The 16,956-nt window shown below is 35.8% G+C and overlaps 1 protein-coding gene across 1 annotated transcript; it reads left to right on the forward strand.

Moving 5' to 3' along the window:
* Positions 1-3,600: 3,600 nt before the first annotated feature.
* On the forward strand, positions 3,601-9,182 carry LOC115921370. The gene is made up of 7 exons (XM_030978795.1): positions 3,601-4,242; positions 4,528-4,818; positions 5,123-5,355; positions 5,940-6,071; positions 6,868-7,003; positions 7,851-8,067; positions 8,551-9,182. The coding sequence occupies exons 1-7, from the start codon at positions 3,888-3,890 to the stop codon at positions 8,840-8,842; spliced, it is 1,656 nt and encodes a 551-aa protein (XP_030834655.1). The 5' UTR covers positions 3,601-3,887; the 3' UTR covers positions 8,843-9,182.
* The last annotated feature ends 7,774 nt before the right edge of the window (positions 9,183-16,956 follow it).

Here is a 16,956-nt window from a genome sequence, read left to right on the forward strand (position 1 = left end):
TTCATAAATTGTATGATAATAGATTAGACCACCAACATTCACTTTCGGGATTTTCCTATTTCTGAATCGCATAAAATACATATCCTCGAAGCTACCTGATTCTTCAATTACTAACAAAATTCACAAAAACCGGGTTATAAAAAGATTATTTGTGTAATAAATGTTCTCTCTACAATAGGAAGGAGATTATTTAACGAGCACATACCTTATTTGAAGTTGAGTTTATTTATCGAACAAGTTCAAGAGTAATAGGGATTTTTTCACCTCTTCTTCGTTTAAATATATAAAGATGAATCAATATTAACGTTTATTTAAATCATCTATTCTAAACATTTCTGTGCCGTTTCGTTTTTTTCTGTATACAAATTCAAATACCTACAAGAATACAATTTACAAATATAATACAAATCAAGAATTAAAAACGGCTGAAATGCTCTATTCAGAGCCATTATTAAAGAGGCTCTGTTCTTCCTAGATATACATTGATAATTTAATAAGTATCTACTCAGTTAAATGGTTAATACAAAAATGTATATCAATATCAACTGATTAGTAAAAAATTCTTGTAAAATGTTGCCAATTAAGTTGGAATATTTATTCATTTATATTATTTTAAATAAATCATATTATCAGAATCGACTCATGAAAAGATGGAAAAACAAGCATTCACACGTCCTGGGCAACAGTGTAGTAAAGACCCATATCAGGGTATACATTATCGCAGTATCTACATTACTCAATATTCTAGAAGGGGTATACATATTTTTTGTTTTCAACTAGATGTTTGAGAATGAAGGAGACAAATTCATCAATTACGTGATAATAGATTAGACCACTAACATTCAGTTTTTAAATATTTTAAATTTCAGAGTTGCATAAAACACATAGGCCTACCCTTGAAACAAAACACTTTGGCGGTCGTTAGGCTAAATCAGTCTAAATATTCAAAAATAAATAGTCCACTATTAGAATCATTGACATATTCAGATGTCAAACTTGCATTTAAACATGGAATTATAGAGATTGGGATTGGCGAGTTAGCTACAGACTTTTGTAATCACTAACATTATTCATAAATACTGTGTTATATTAAGGTTATCATTAATGTAAATATTTTCTCTCTACAATAGGGAGGAGATTATTTGCTAAGCCCATCTTATGTTTTAAGTTGGGTTTATTCATCAATCAAGTTCAGGAGTCATTTCGCTTACTTTGTCATGTCTTATTGTTTTTAAGATATCATAATTAATCAAGATTAACATGTATTTAAATAATTTACTTTAAAAGGCACGTGACTTTTATAATCAAGTCACTTAACTCTCAGTTACATTCACGGTGTCAATATAGAGTTTATTGTATAGTTGGAACATTTTGTTTTTGCCCTTTTTTCCTGAATTAGTTGTGAAAATATGGTTTATTCTCGATATATATTATCATTATCTTCTCAAAAATGTATTGATCACTCTCTAAGACTTTTCACGTTGAGCATTACAGTACTGATAGAATATAAACTTTATCTATCAAGATTAAAACATGTTTTCACAGTCAACTCAGGAAAAATAGATGTTGTTTATAAGTGGCACGATAATATATTGAATTTGAATAAGAAGGAAGTCCTTTCATTTATTGACCATTAAAAACAACAGAATATACAAAAGATCAATACTGTATTGATCTTTTGTATATTCTGTTGTAACAATAGAAGAATGATATCAAATAACAACAACATACAAAAGTAATTATGGCCAGGGTCCCTGAGAAGCAAAACCGCTTGTAATCGGGACCCTATATACAAGTACATTATAATATAAATATAAATTTAAATTTAAATGCACACGCACGCATAATAAGCACACACACTCACACACACACGCACACACACATACACACACAAACACGACAGAATGGAGCAAAGATATACGAGGAAGGAAACATACAAGATAAAGAGCTACGAAGAGAGATCGAGATTATTTAAAGAACTGATTAATAACTTTAGACGATTAGACCACTACAGATTATTTTCGGGATTTTCTGATTTCAATATCGCATTATATTAAAGATAAAGACCAGTTAAGGTCATGCGATTGCATTGTGAAAGAAACGTTGTGGAATCGATCAGAAAAGGTTGATCATCTAGCATACAAGTATTGGTGTGTACTGCAAGGTTCTGATGGAATCATCAAACTGATAAGAAATTTGGCCCAGTCTTCGTAAAGTTACAAGCACTGTACACAGAAAGATGTATATGGGACTACGCACACGTGCGTGACACGTGCGTTTATCTCTCACACACCAATAGATAAACTAATTTACCAAATATATCAATTAGTAGGCGGTTTCCCGGCAAAATTGTTATCATTATGTATTAGTCAAAAAATACTCTTTCACATGATTGTTAATAAGAGTTTCCATTTCATTTTTTGAAATTGGGGCGTTTCCAATACTGGTATTTACCTTTAAAGTGATTCATATCGATTTGTTATGCATAGGTATAATAGAATATTGCTATGGTAAACATACTCTGTTTTCAATTATCTTAAAACAATCGCAAGGCCACTATTTCAACAAAAAGTATACACGTTATTCAGATATTCATATTGCACATATTGGAAATGATAGGGATTGGAATTGGCAAATCAATTACACACTTGCCAATCGCCAACAAATGTTTTCTCACAGACCATGTTAAATATAGATTAACATTAATCAAAAATATGTATTCTTTACAGGGTGAATGAATTCTTCGCATACCTAATTTGCATATAGATATACTCAGTAATAGTTTAAATATGAAGTTATAAAGTTTAAAAGATTGTTGTGTTGTTTGGACTCTGTACAATATATACGATATCGTGGTGCCGTCAATTATTAGGCCTATTCTAGAAAAGCTTCAGCAGAGCATTAAGATATTTATGGAATATTTAATGACTTCCGATTGATAAATTAAAACAAATTGTTACCAATAACTAACGCTTCACATAATATTTTGTCCGTATAACAGGTCGTCGATGACTTTGCTGAGGTGAGTATTTTTTCTATTTTAAAGGTACCAAGATTATGATGATTATAATGTGTTATACTGTATATAAATGATTTCATACACAATAGACACGGGTGGCAGTATCGTTAATTATTCTAAAAGGATTGACCGGAGGCAGTATGTTACGCTGTAGACCATGATAATTAATGTTACTTTAATATTATTTGATGTTTAATTAATGTTTATTAGGTAAAACCGTATTTATTAAGATACAAATAAATGATGTTCATTTCCATGTCCGAGTTTAACGCTCCGAATTGGTTAAAGTCAAACTCAACGGAGCTCCACCGCCGCCAGACACGCTCCTGATGCGTCCCCAGCTAGTCAATTCCAGCTCTTGTTAGATTCTATTAATTCTAGAAGAAAATAGATTAAGAAGAAAAAAGACTAACATGTGACGATAATTGTTTAGCTTCCTTACAGAGATTTGTAATTAAAATTTGAAAAATTTAAATTCTCGATAGAATAATATTCATTCGGTTTGCTGGTATTTTCACCGACACTTGTAATATTATTTAAATGTTTAAAAATAAATCTTATTTTTAATACTCAGGTCACAAATCAAACCACTACAAGCCTCACTCTGCAATCTTTTCCTGTTAGCAACTTGAGCTACTGTTTCAAGAAGGCGCACCGAGTACAACCCGGAGGAAAAGAATTGTCTTTGATTGGCGTCTCCTTTTCCCAACCCGTTGAAACTAAAAATGAAACCCTCGAGATCCTCAAAATCAGCGCGGGAAGAGGAAACGTATATCATGTGCTTCATGAAGTTGCTGAAAACTGCCCAGCGTTGACCAAGCTAGACTTAGCTTTCGACGTAGAGGATTATTCAAATGAGGTGGCACACATGCGCTCGTCAACATGGTCAATTTGCCACAGTCTACGCGTTCTAGAACTTACTTTTGGGCAGCTTACTCTGAAGGACCTTGTATCTGTTATGGATGTGGTCTCTGCCTCGTATCCAAATATCCAACATCTTACTATCAATGTGAAATATCAATACCAGTCTGACGAGGAGAGCATCAACAGTAGTGATAGCTTGCAGCTACATCACCTGGAAGATCTTAAATTTTCTAGTACGGGAATGGATCCGAAAGCAGAAAAAGACCTCAAATTGACAATGCATGAATTATGCCCCCAACTGGCACCTGCAACAACCCAGGATGGCGTTTACTTCTTTCGGCGGATGTACGGCGTGTCAGGTATTATATTTACTATACAGTTTTGGGGACTCGATATTTCACTCAATCTTTGAGGGAAACATCTAATAACTTATAGCGTTGTCCATGCACTCCTGTCCTTTTAGGGGAACTCATATGAATGGAAACTTGATATCTAAACTTTGGTTAGATAACGTTCTCACTCCTAACAATTTTACCATTTACCAGACAAAACAACCGTTTGAAAAGGACATTTCTTTCTAATTTGTCATTTTTTAAAGTGGAGAAGGGACTACTTTAAACATATTATTCTGTATAAACTTTCAGACTACTTGGATCATCTTGGTGGGGAGTTATCTATCCCTGCTCACAATGTAAAGCTTTCCATTCCTCCGGGAGCGTTGGAAGACAGTGAGAAGATCAGCATCGAGGTTTTCACTGACCTACCAAATGGCATAAATCTTCAAGACAACGAAGTTGCAGCGAGCTTCGGGTTTAGATGTTTTCCATCGGGATCAAGTTTCAAGAAGCCTCTTACCCTATCAATACCTCACTGTGCGGTTATTAACGATAATGAATCTGTGGGAATGGTTCTACACTTTGGAAGTAATGATGAAGGTACAATATCTTTTATATGTTTTTTATAATTATTGGTAGTTGTTGTGTTTCCTTCTAATTCTATTCAAGTAAAATAATATCAATTTCTCTGAGAACACTACGTATATGTATTCCTTCTCTTCAAAGCAATAAACGGATGGGGCGCAGCAACACTTTATAATGAAAAAGAATAAAATGAAAGCAAGCTTTTAATGAGAGAAGAAAGACAAGTTATCCCACTTCATCCTTGTAATCATGATTGTAATTTTTCCAGAGTGTGAGTGTTCTTAACAATGTATGCTTTGATATGTTTCTCACACTACAGGAGAGATCAGGCGTATTCCTTTGGATAGCAATAGTTATGTGATACATGCTGACAGAATCGAGCTTCAACTTGATCATTTTTCCTGGGGAATACTAACAATGGTCTATAACTGGCTGTTCCCTGCTACAAAGCGAATGTTATGCACACCTTTCATACCCGAGACCCTTCCGGAGAATCAGGACTGTCCAACTCTGCGTGTGCGTTTCTACGATCAACTTCCTGGTCTTCCTGAGGTAAACTGTCATTTATGTTCGTCGCCACAGTACCAGGAGGTGTAAAAAAAATCGTTATATCTGTGCGCTGTGAAAGAAACGATTTTTACTTGTTTATGCTTATAATTTATTTGTAATGTTTTGTTGGAAACATGAATAAATTTGAAATCTTGATCTTGAAATTCATTAACAATAGCATAATCATTACCATGATGATTATTGTCATCGCCGCTCTCTATTATTGTTATTCATACATAGAACGTTACTGGTCATGTCTTATCATTTCAAGTATTAAGTGCGACGCATTATTTTCATCACTAAATTTTATTTCATAACCAAAACTCCCAAAGAATTGTCCTGGAAATGAATCATAATTGGAACTGAGGAAACCAAATATCGATGATCTCTGCGACACTGCAATTTTATGATGTACATGTACATGTATTGAATGAAGACAGTACACAAAAGACACATTTATTTCAAACTTAAGTCTTATGTCTGATTTCGATTATTAAAAGAAATTCCTGATATTCCTCATGAAATAAAAGCTTTCCCGGAAATCGCAACATATATCCCTATTTGAATTTGATTTTTACTACGAAAAGAAAATCCTTGCAGAAGAAGAATCGTTGAAGTACAAGAAGATTTATCCGGAGGAAGAGCTGATCGTGAAGGAGCGTTCTATTGACATGTCTATTAGCTGCCAGTCAGATGAATCACCAAGTACACAGACCAAGGTAACCTACCAATTAACGATAAGGTAGAACTTTACATTAGTTTAACAATATTTTACATTCTTTTAAGTGTACATATTTTTAGTTTGGACCTATTCATTGGCTTTCCACATAATTTAGATTAGTGATAGAAAAAAGTGAAGATTCAAATCAATAGAATGAAACACACTTTCAAGATTTATATCTATTAGATATCAATAAAACATTACAGCCTATGCTTTTGAGTAACATCATGGTTTGATGTAAGTCAATGTGTTTCCCTAAGCACTATACGCATCCATACATTTTTGGCTAGTAATACATATCATATGAATACGTATTTCAAGTAGGTTTGGGGGCTTTCAGTGGAATCTCTCTACAACAGTACAAATTACTCTCTACAAAACAATGACAACAGCGACACAGACTCAAAAATATTGGCATTTATGCGTGACCTCTTCTTCATCATTCAAAACACGGGCCATCCCCATTTCTCTTTCGATTTGGCAATATATTTAGGTGTATCATTAGAAGTGAGGCATCATTGTTGAGGATAAAAACAAACAGTTCAATGATACTAACGCCAAGTATGATAACAGGACAGATTGTAAAACTCTCAAAAATGAATTGCATACCTCTTTTTAAGTGTATATAATTTATTTATATATTTATATATATATTTATATATATATATATACATATATATATATATATATATATGTTTGTATGTATGTAGTCCGGGACTTGGGTAAATATGATAGGTCTGTGGTATATTCGATATTACTGTTATAACGCATTTCACATTTATTTACAATGGCAGGTTATTACTGCCAAAGAGCTGATGCAGCATGCGAAGCTTTCAGTGTGTATGACCCTTCTCCAGCGAAGTTCATTGGTTACTTTGATTATTACACAGGAACGTGAAATAACAATGACATTCTCGACAGACATCAAAGGTGATTCCCAGTTAATAAAAATATACGTTGTTTGAAAGGGTGTATTGATGTAACCTTTTCATTGCCGAACTTAGTATCTAGTGATGTCTAGTGATGTTAGGATATTGTTCCTAAAGTTTTACTATACAAATCGTACACAGCAGTGAGGGCATTAGTAAAATTACCCACATAAGCTACCTTTGAAACAGTCTAACACGCCCGAGGCGGTAGCCGAGGGTGGTTGGACTGTTTTGTACCGAGTGTGGGTAATTTTACTTATGCCCGAACAAAATGCTGTGTATTATTTGTTATATAAGATTATGTTCTATTTGTTATATGAAATGATGTTTCATAACATGATTTTACTAATGACCGGTCATTATCCAGATTACGCGTTAGGCAAAATAAATGCCTGGTCATGTGTACGCTTTCAACCAATCATTTGATTAGGATCCACGTTATCATCTTATAAAATATATTACTACCGGGATTCATGTGATATTTTTTTTGGTGTTGTTTCGGGGAATCGGCTATGGAAGAGGAATGGTTCGTCTATCTGGTCCTCATTTTCCCAAATAAATAGTTGCTAGTTCCACCATACTTCTGACGTGATATTTGCTCTGGTAGGTACAGCTAATTATATTAAAATGGTTGAAATTATATACTTTGCAACAGTTTAGGGCTAAGCATGTCAAGACCAAACGAATTAGTATGTCTCTTGTTCTTTCTTCGCAACAAAGAAAAGGGGAATAGGGAGATTTAGGATGTTATCTTCTTATTCATAAACTAAATATGTAAGTAGGAAGATATTATTTTTCTTTGCAAATGGGAAAACGATATGTTAGTCATTTTCCCTATTCGATTTCAGAGGCATCTCCTTTGCTTGGAGAGGTTGAACAGATTATTACACCACTGCAATCCCTGTCACTTAGAGAGGTTCCTCCCATATGTCCTCTACCAGGATATAGACATGAAGAATCACCTGGGGCATTGGTCCCATATGTCCCAACTCCAGAAACAGTACAACGTTCAATAGCACAGCAAGAAGAGCTACCGTACCAACATAGACTAGTCGATCTCAACAGGTTAGTAAGCACTTTGATATTGTTTTTGTTCATGTGTAATATGTAATAATAAAGAAATAGGGTCATTTGATAGAGTAATTTATGCCGATGATATGATCCTTTGCAACTGGGAATTAAAGAGATCCAATAATTTGTTCTTTCACACGTTCACAAATAAGGTACACTTGTTCAAAATACAATCAACTGCAGTACTCTGTGTGCTTGTGTGTGTGTTTGTGTGTGTGGAGGTGTCGTGATATAGTAGTCCAATCACTGGAGTGTCAAATGAAGGGTTGAAAGTTGATATCCCAGTACGGCACTAACGTCCTTTGGCGTAACATTCATCAACACTCTCTACCCAGGTGTAATTTGGTACTTGGCGATGGATGGGATAATAATAATGCATGTCCCTCGAAAAAGGGAAATATCTGGACTGACTTAGATACACTGGGTATACAATTTGAAACAAATATTTACTTTCCTTGATCATTCTTATGTTTGAAGAGACCCTGATTGCCTGACAGACAACCAGCTTGTGGACATATCAAGTAAGCTTCCATTAGACAAGTTCAATCCTATAGCCATCAAATTAGGATCCACCATGACGGAAACAGAAAACATCCGATCAACAAGCAACAAAGCAGAGGAAATGTACTTCACTGTGTTAACCCGATGGAAAGAGAGAACGAGAGCGCCAAGGCGACAACTCATAGATGTTCTCAGGAGTGTAAAGCTTTTAGGAATAGTCCAGTCTATGGGTCTTGAGCATGACTCTTCCCAAGAAGATAGTGACTAAACATAGAAATATGTTTTCTTTAAATGAACTAGTTCGGAGATGGCACTTGTACACATGATGCCACTATACCTAAAAATATTGTAATACACGGAGAATTCCCACTTTTGCATTTACAATAATCACTACCCAAGTGATATAGGTGCCCTCTTGAAAAATATACTTTCCCCTGAGTGTGTATCATGCATTGAACTTTCTGTAGATAAAGTAATCATGATTAAGAAATTTTCTGTACATAAATTAATCATGATTACGAAACTTTCATGAACACGTTTCTAGCATTCGTCTCGATGAAATTAAATTGATTTGTACAAATGACCTTTATTTGACCATGTGCAGACATTATTCCGAAGTGGCTCTTTTTTGCATGTAATGTGACAGTAAAGCTAGTGGCAAAGGATAGAGAAAAAGATCGTTAGTGAAACTGTAAGTGGTAACGTCATCATGTCCATTGAAATATGGCAGCCTCAACCTGAAAGTTATTTGCCACTACCCAGGTCTTTCATTATTTTGTGCTGTCTATATGAATGTGTATTATGAAATGGCGAATAATCATAGCAGTTTCAATGATGTGTATGAGAAGTTAGTATTAGTTATCATGATAACAGTGACAATACAATACATATACTGTTCTAAATGCAAAGTGTACAATTTAATTATAGCTATATTTCAGGCAGTACCATTATTTAAAACGTTCATTTAGAATAGAGAGGAATTATAATGTATATATACAAAGATAAAGCATGTGCCTATAGCTCAGTTTATTAAGCTGTTAAATACTCGAACCAGGTGGCTCCTGTACATGACATTTAGAGAATTCAGAAGTCAATTGCTAAATCTCGGTTTTAAATCACTTTTAATTGTTTGAGACCTTTCTACAACAACCGTACCTCAATGCTAAAACTGTTTTGCCTACACATGTAGAGTGCCGTATTTCATTTAGTTTATTGATTGTTAGTATAAGTATTATTATGATTGGTACTTGTAACAGTAGTAGTAGTATAAGAAGTAGTAGCAGTTACAGCAGCAGCAAAAGTAGAAGGAGTAGTCGTAAAAATCAAATGATATGTTTTGTCCGGCCAATTTTATCAAGTTGACATTCAAATTCATTGGCTCGAGATCACAAAGGAGGTTTGTCTACAAGCCTCCTTTTGTTTCGATAAACCTCCTTTTGTTTTTAACAAACCAGGTTTGTAAAAAAAACGCGTCAAAACGCGTCATATGACGTACATAAACCTCGGTTTGTTGACAAACCTCCTTTGTGAATTCGGGCCATTATGTTAAAAGTCAAATGTCACCTTTCGAACTAAATCTGTGTTTTTTTAATCCGAGTATTCAAATATAAGCCTAGGGTCACACTCGGCTTACGACATATAAAAAACAAAAGCTGTGACCATCGACATTCAATTTGTAAGAATTGATAGTGGGCGATCGGTTGCAATATCTACGTCCATACCTACTTACTTTTTTTTAACATAACCCTTTTTTTTCTCTCTAAAGGAAATTTAAGTGGGAAAGAAATATTATGGAAAAGAAAAACAATAATTTGAAATTTATACGCAAACTGGTCGATAAAATAGTACAAACTCTTTTAGTGAATTGTTTAAAATGTGAAGATATAATTTTGTTTATGTGAATATTTTTCAGCTGTAAATGTGTAACTTTATTTGTTACCGTGTACGGAAATGTAAAAGTTCACTTGCAAACTTATTTAGACCTATGTGAAGATTTGTTTTGTTTACTTTGTATACAATGTTAACAATTATGTACAATTTTCTTTATGAGAAAAATGAATAAAAACTTTATTATTTATAATACATTTTGAGCAGTATCCCAAAATAGAAGGCACGTAACAAATAAAACAATAAAATTAATGATTTTTGTGTACACGACACACGGGAGGGTTGTCCGTGACTACGTCACAATCCAATTTGCAAACTTGAAATTACCAAAGCTACAGTGATCTCAATATTTTTGAACATTCATAACTCTCTTTTTATTTGTGACATTTTTGTTTGACATTACAATTAATCTATGTATTATAAGATATGTTACTCTATGATTTGTCAAGTACATGCTATCTGTATTAAATTTGCTCGCTATGAATTCTCTTAGCTGCAAGTCTTTTAAGGTGTTATATTTCGTTCTTGTAACTATTTTCAATATACTTGTACTTGCTTATTTTTTTTACTTTGTAAAGCGCATAGAAAAACTTTGGTTTTATTATGCGCTCAATAAATCTATCTTTCTTATTGTTATTATTACTAATAGCTTACATTCTTCACCTCCTGTGTCTTAGCATGACGAAAACTCGTCGTTTAAAATTGAAACCCCCATTTGACTTTCACCATTTCTACTTGTACTAGAGCTGAGATTGTGATAAGCCCTAAGTAAACACTAGCGCTGTAATCCACCCCCACCGAGACCTTGATGAGGTGATAGCAAGAGAGAGATAAGCATGATACAAGGGGAAAGGAAGGGAGAAGGGAGAAAGAGACACATGCAGGGGTTCGCTGCCAGAGTTAAAATTGTTGTTATATCGCCAATTATGGGTCATTTTGCTTCGTTCGAACTTTCATTTTGGTCTTCATCTAAATTATTAGTGACTTTAGTATGGTGGCCCTGAAGGGATATAGCGAATAGACTAAATCGTGAAAAATATGCGATAAAATTCACGATATCGTCAATTTTATCGCATATTTTTCACGAAGAAATTCACGAAATTGACGATATCGTGAACTTTATCGTGAACTTTTCACGATGAAATTGACGATATCGTGAATTTTATCGTGAAAAGTTCACGATATAAAGTTCACGATATCGTCAATTTTATCGTGTACTCTATCGTGTACTCTATCGTGTACTCTCCTGACGGGCGCTTCGCAAACACTAACCAGCCCTAGCTGGGGGAGACAGAGAGAAGGAAAAAAGGGAAAGGGAAAGAGAAGATAAAAGGAAAGAAAGAAGAAGAAGAAGAAAAGAGGGAAACGGGGGGGGGGGCGAAGGGCTCTTGCCTCCTCCTCACTCTCCCCGCCAAAAAATAAATCAGAGAGAGAGAGAGAAGGGAAAGGGAAAGGGAAAGAGAAGATAAAAGGAAAGAAAGAAGAGGAAGAAGGAAAGAGGGAAACGGGGGAAGGGCGAAAGGCTCTTACCTCCCCCCCCCCCCCCGCCAAAAAAATAAATAAGAGAGAGAGAGAGAGAGAGAGAGAAGGGAAAGGGAAAGAAAGAAGAGGAATAAGAGGGAAACAGGGGAAGGGCGAAGGGCTCTTGCCTCCTCCCCCCCCCCGCCAAAAATAAATAAGAGAGAGAAGGGAAAGGGAAAGAAAATATAAAAGGAAAGAAAGAAGAGGAATAAGAATGAAAGAGGGAAACGGGGGAAGGGCGAAGGGCTCTTGCCTCCTCCCTCCCCACCCCCCGCCAAAAAAATAAATAAGAGATAGAGAGAGAAGGGAAAGGGAAAGGGAAAGAGAAGATAAAAGGAAAGAAAGAAGAGGAAGAAGAAGAAGAAAAGAGGGAAACGGGGGCGAAGGGCTCTTGCATCCCCCCGCCCAAAAAATAAATAAGAGAGAGAGAGAGAGAGAAGGGAAAGGGAAAGAGAATAAAAAAGGAAAGGAAGAAGAATAAGAAGAAAAGAGGGGCTCTTGCCTCCTCCCCCCCCCTCCCGCGCCAACAAATAAATAGGAGAGAGAGAGAGATAGAGAGAAGGGAAAGGGAAAGGGAAAGAAAATATAAAAGGAAAGAAAGAAGAAGAAGACGGAAAGAGGGAAACGGGGGAAGGGCGAAAGGCTCTTACCTCCCCCTCCCCCCTCCCGCCATAAAGGGAAAGAGAAGGGAGAGGGAAAGAAAATATAAAAGGAAAGGAAGAAGAGGAAAAAGAATAAGAAAAGAGGGAAACAGGGGCGAAGGGCTCTTGCCTCCTTTCTTTTCTTTCTTTTCCTTTCTTTCCTATTCTCCCTCTTTTTCGTTTTTCTCTTTCTTTCTTCTCTTTCCCTTTCCTTCTCTCTCTCTCTCTCTCTCTCTATTTATTTTTTGGCGGGGGCGGGGGGACGAGGCAAAAGCCCTTTGCCCCCGTTTCCCTCTTTTCTTCTTCTTCCTCTTCTTTCTTTCCTTTTATCTTCTCTTTCCCTTTCCCTTTCCCTTCTCTCTCTCTCTCTGATTTACTTTTTGGCGGGGGGGGGGGGGGGGCAAGAGTCCTTCGCCCTTCCCCCGTTTTCCTCTTTTCTTCTTCTTCCTCTTCTTTCTTTCCTTTTATCTTCTCTTTCCCTTTCCCTTTCCCTTCTCTCTCTCTCTCTGATTTATTTTTTGGCGGGGAGAGTGAGGAGGAGGCAAGAGCCCTTCGCCCCCCCCCCCCGTTTCCCTCTTTTCTTCTTATTATTCTTTCTTTCCTTTTATCTTCTCTTTCCCTTTCCCTTTTTTCCTTCTCTCTGTCTCCCCCAGCTAGGGCTGGTTTTGTTTACGAAGCGCCCGTCAGGAGAGTACACGATAGAGTACACGATAGAGTACACGATAAAATTGACGATATCGTGAACTTTATATCGTGAACTTTTCACGATAAAATTCACGATATCGTCAATTTCATCGTGAAAAGTTCACGATAAAGTTCACGATATCGTCAATTTCGTGAATTTCTTCGTGAAAAATATGCGATAAAATTGACGATATCGTGAATTTTATCGCATATTTTTCACGATTTAGTCTATTCGCGATGTCCCTTCAGGGCCACCATACTTTAGGACATAAAAATATCTTAAAACAAGTAAAATACTTATTTCCTACTTCTCATTTCCTTTCAGGCAGACCCCAGTGAGAGTTTGTTTACACTAGTATTACGTAAGATGATGTAGAGTCCAGCTGCAATCCAATATCTTAATCTCTCACTCAGAGCCTCAAGGCTCTGTCCAAGTTTTTAACGAGAGAATTGAAAGTGGGGTAGTGAGACCCCATCAGATTCCCATTGGTGCCTGTGTAATAGTAGTAGCTCTCTCAAAGTTGTAACGAGAGAAACGAAACTGGGGTATTGCTACCCCACCAGATTACAAAGTTTTAACGAGAGAAACGAATCTGGGGTAGTGCTACCCCACCAGATTACATTGACTGCTGTGCTATAGTGGTGGGGTATAGTTTTAACGAGAGCTTTTCGTAATGAGTATCACAATGTGGCCTTTGCTAAAAATGATGAATTACGCGGACAAAACAAGAACAACTAAATATAATTTCCCTCTGCTGAACCTATCATTACAGCAGCCACGCCCGTAGATGGCGCTTTGTCACTCGGACTGCACCGATTGATTAACGATACTAAACAGAGAAAAAGCTGTGAACCGATTCGTTTTCCATGCTTTTTTTAACACAGTAGCATGTTATCCACCATAGCTGGCGGGGGGGGGGGGGGGCTATCCAAGAGCGTAAAAAGAGATGGATCAATGCCTTCTTTAATCAGACAGGTACTAAGCCGTACACGAACGAAAGCATGGATACATGTATTTTACCTATTACTTAGCATTCTAGATGCCCCCTCCCCCCCCCCCCCAACAACAAAAAATAAATAAATAAAATAAATAAAGGCTGACTCTTTCACGTTCATCTCATCGAATTAATGTACAGTATACACAGTCAACAACTAAATTATTCACCCCCTTACCAATTTTCTTCATTTTGTAAAGTGTTTGTCCTGAATTATGTTTCTCGAGAATGTGTCGTATTAAAGCCCACGTCTAATAGTATTCAACAAAGGCCCGAATGAAACCAGTCAACCCTGCATTCTTGAGTTACGAAAAAGAAAATTAACAAAATCGAATTGTTAAGGGTTATAAATAATTTTGTTTGTAACTGTAAAATGCTGTATTATTAAGGAGATAAACTCAATTTTAAGTCACGTCACAGCGTCTGTGATTGATAGGAAGAAGATATAAAGATTTAGATTTATGCTAAAAAAAATCGATATATGCCCTACTTACTTAAAAGCAAGGGATAGGCGAATAACTTTATATTGCTGAAGAAAATATTGATGAAAGATTGTCACTTGATAAAGTTCAGGTTAGGATAACATTGACTTAATGCATGGAATCGGAACAACGATGTTGAAATAAATATATGCGTATATAATTTGTTATTTTATCTTTAACCCTGGCCTAGACCCGACTGGGTCCAGTAGTGTTATAAGTAGAAGTAGGCCTAACAGCAGTAGTTGCAGTAGTAGTAGTAGTAGTAGTAGTAGTAGTACTAGAAGTAGTGGTAGTATTAGTATTTGTAGAAGTAGTAGTAGTAGTAGTAGTAGAACTAATAGTTAAGTAATAGTAGTAGTAGTAGTAGTAGAAGTAATAGAAGTAGTAGCAGTAGTATCAGTAGTAGCAGCAGTAGTAAAAGTAGTAGTCCACTACTACTGCTACTACTACTACTACTACTACTTCCACCACTCCTGTTACTCATATAACTACTACTGTTACTAATTTCATCACTACTACTACTACTACTAATACTACTACTACTACTATTACTACTACTACTACTATTACTACTACTTCTACTACTACTACTACTACTGCTATTACTTCTACCAATACTAACATTCTCGTTTCTCTGACTCTCACACTTGTCAATCTGTAAACGTGTGTAAGCTTGCACAATGAGAGGCAGCAAAGAAATATGTTTTTGAAAAGAAATTTGAAGACAAAAAATCAAAAGTTTGTTCTTTGTTCCCATGGCCTCTGGTGGCATTTTGATGTTTGTTTGGTCATGGTTGTGTGACTAGCACTCCAGACCTGACAAGAGAAAAGGGTGCTTTTATTACGGTCGGGTATTATGTTTAAGCCCTTCCCTCTATTCCAGTGTACTGTCTGTTTACGAGTAGATATTGCATCGGCATGTACACAGCACAACGGATACATTACACGTAAATTGAAAGTACGACCTCCCACACATGTGAGTTCATTGGTGATGGCCTACTTTAAGTCTACAGACTCGTTAACATCTCCAACGACATTTCTTTAAACGTGAGTATCTTTTACATTGGATTCATACAAACCCTCAAATGAATTGCCTCCTTACCCTTAATGGAGATTTGGAAGTGCATTTTGTAGATTTTGTTTTTTCACTGCGCGTTGTGGAGGTTTGGAAGTTAAACAAAATAATTATGTAATATTATTGTAAAATTAACAATAAATATTACGAATTGGCAGAACTTTTATCTCAAAAAGTGAGCTGCAAATGTCCTCTGAAATAGAAGAATACGAAACATTTCTTGAATAAATACATGCCAAATGTCACTATTCAATACGAACTTTCAACAGTAACATTGATGGAATTCATGAATGTCCCTACAGCAAAAAACAAAAATCATGCCATTGTATTACATGGCGAGTGGAAATTGTACTTGAATTGTTCTATAGTATCTGATTTCATGTGCTTTTTCCTCATTTATTTTTATTTTTCGGGGGGGGGGGGGGGGGGAGGGCGCTTAACATCAATTTACATGTTGCCATTTTTCTCTAAAATTATATTTATTTCCTATCAGACAACCAAAGTTTTGATTTCTAGTGGCGAAATAAGTCTTTTTTCAGTTTCCCATTTCAAAAGTTGATACTACTGTTTGCAGGATTAAGCAGAGAGAGATAGAAATCAGCATTCTTTCATTTAAACGCCTGTATAGTATTATTCTTGTTTGTTCATCCCTTCTACGGTGCTATTTCACTGACAATAACCAGCATTTTTGTTTTTATTTCGGTAAAGAAATATGTGCTAGATACATATTTGCTAAATGTATATTCTACTGGTTTTAATATATGGGGCGCAAGTATATTATTTTCTTTAAAAATATTATTAATTCCAACGTTTCTGGCGATTTCATCAACAACAATAACATTATGACAAGCAGGCAATTAAGATAAACCAGTTATCTGGGCTCCACTCCAAAAATAATTAAAACAACAAACCAGGCGCGTACGCAGGATTTTTTCAAGGGGGGGGGGGGGTTAATATTTTGAAATCGGGCCTTAAATTTCGTAACGACTCAGCCAGCCGCTGAATAAGCGAAAGTGAACATAAACTGTAAATGTTTTGCACTTACACATTTGTTATATGTTGTGTTTTTATTTTGGATTAACAAATAATAAAATAAA

The sequence above is a fragment of the Strongylocentrotus purpuratus genome, unplaced genomic scaffold (genome assembly GCF_000002235.5).
Source record: "Strongylocentrotus purpuratus isolate Spur 01 unplaced genomic scaffold, Spur_5.0 spur5_scaffold_1, whole genome shotgun sequence".
Lineage (NCBI taxonomy): Eukaryota > Metazoa > Echinodermata > Echinoidea > Camarodonta > Strongylocentrotidae > Strongylocentrotus > Strongylocentrotus purpuratus.

What these genes read in the sequence shown, in the direction of transcription:
- LOC115921370 (XM_030978795.1), top strand. Translation starts at nt 3,888, where the DNA reads ATGCGCTCGTCAACATGGTCAATTTGCCACAGTCTACGCGTTCTAGAA. An exon ending in GCGGATGTACGGCGTGTCAG is followed by an intron (nt 4,243 to 4,527) that starts GTATTATATTTA and finishes ATAAACTTTCAG; the next exon opens with ACTACTTGGATCATCTTGGT. An exon ending in ATTCTCGACAGACATCAAAG is followed by an intron (nt 7,004 to 7,850) that starts GTGATTCCCAGT and finishes ATTCGATTTCAG; the next exon opens with AGGCATCTCCTTTGCTTGGA.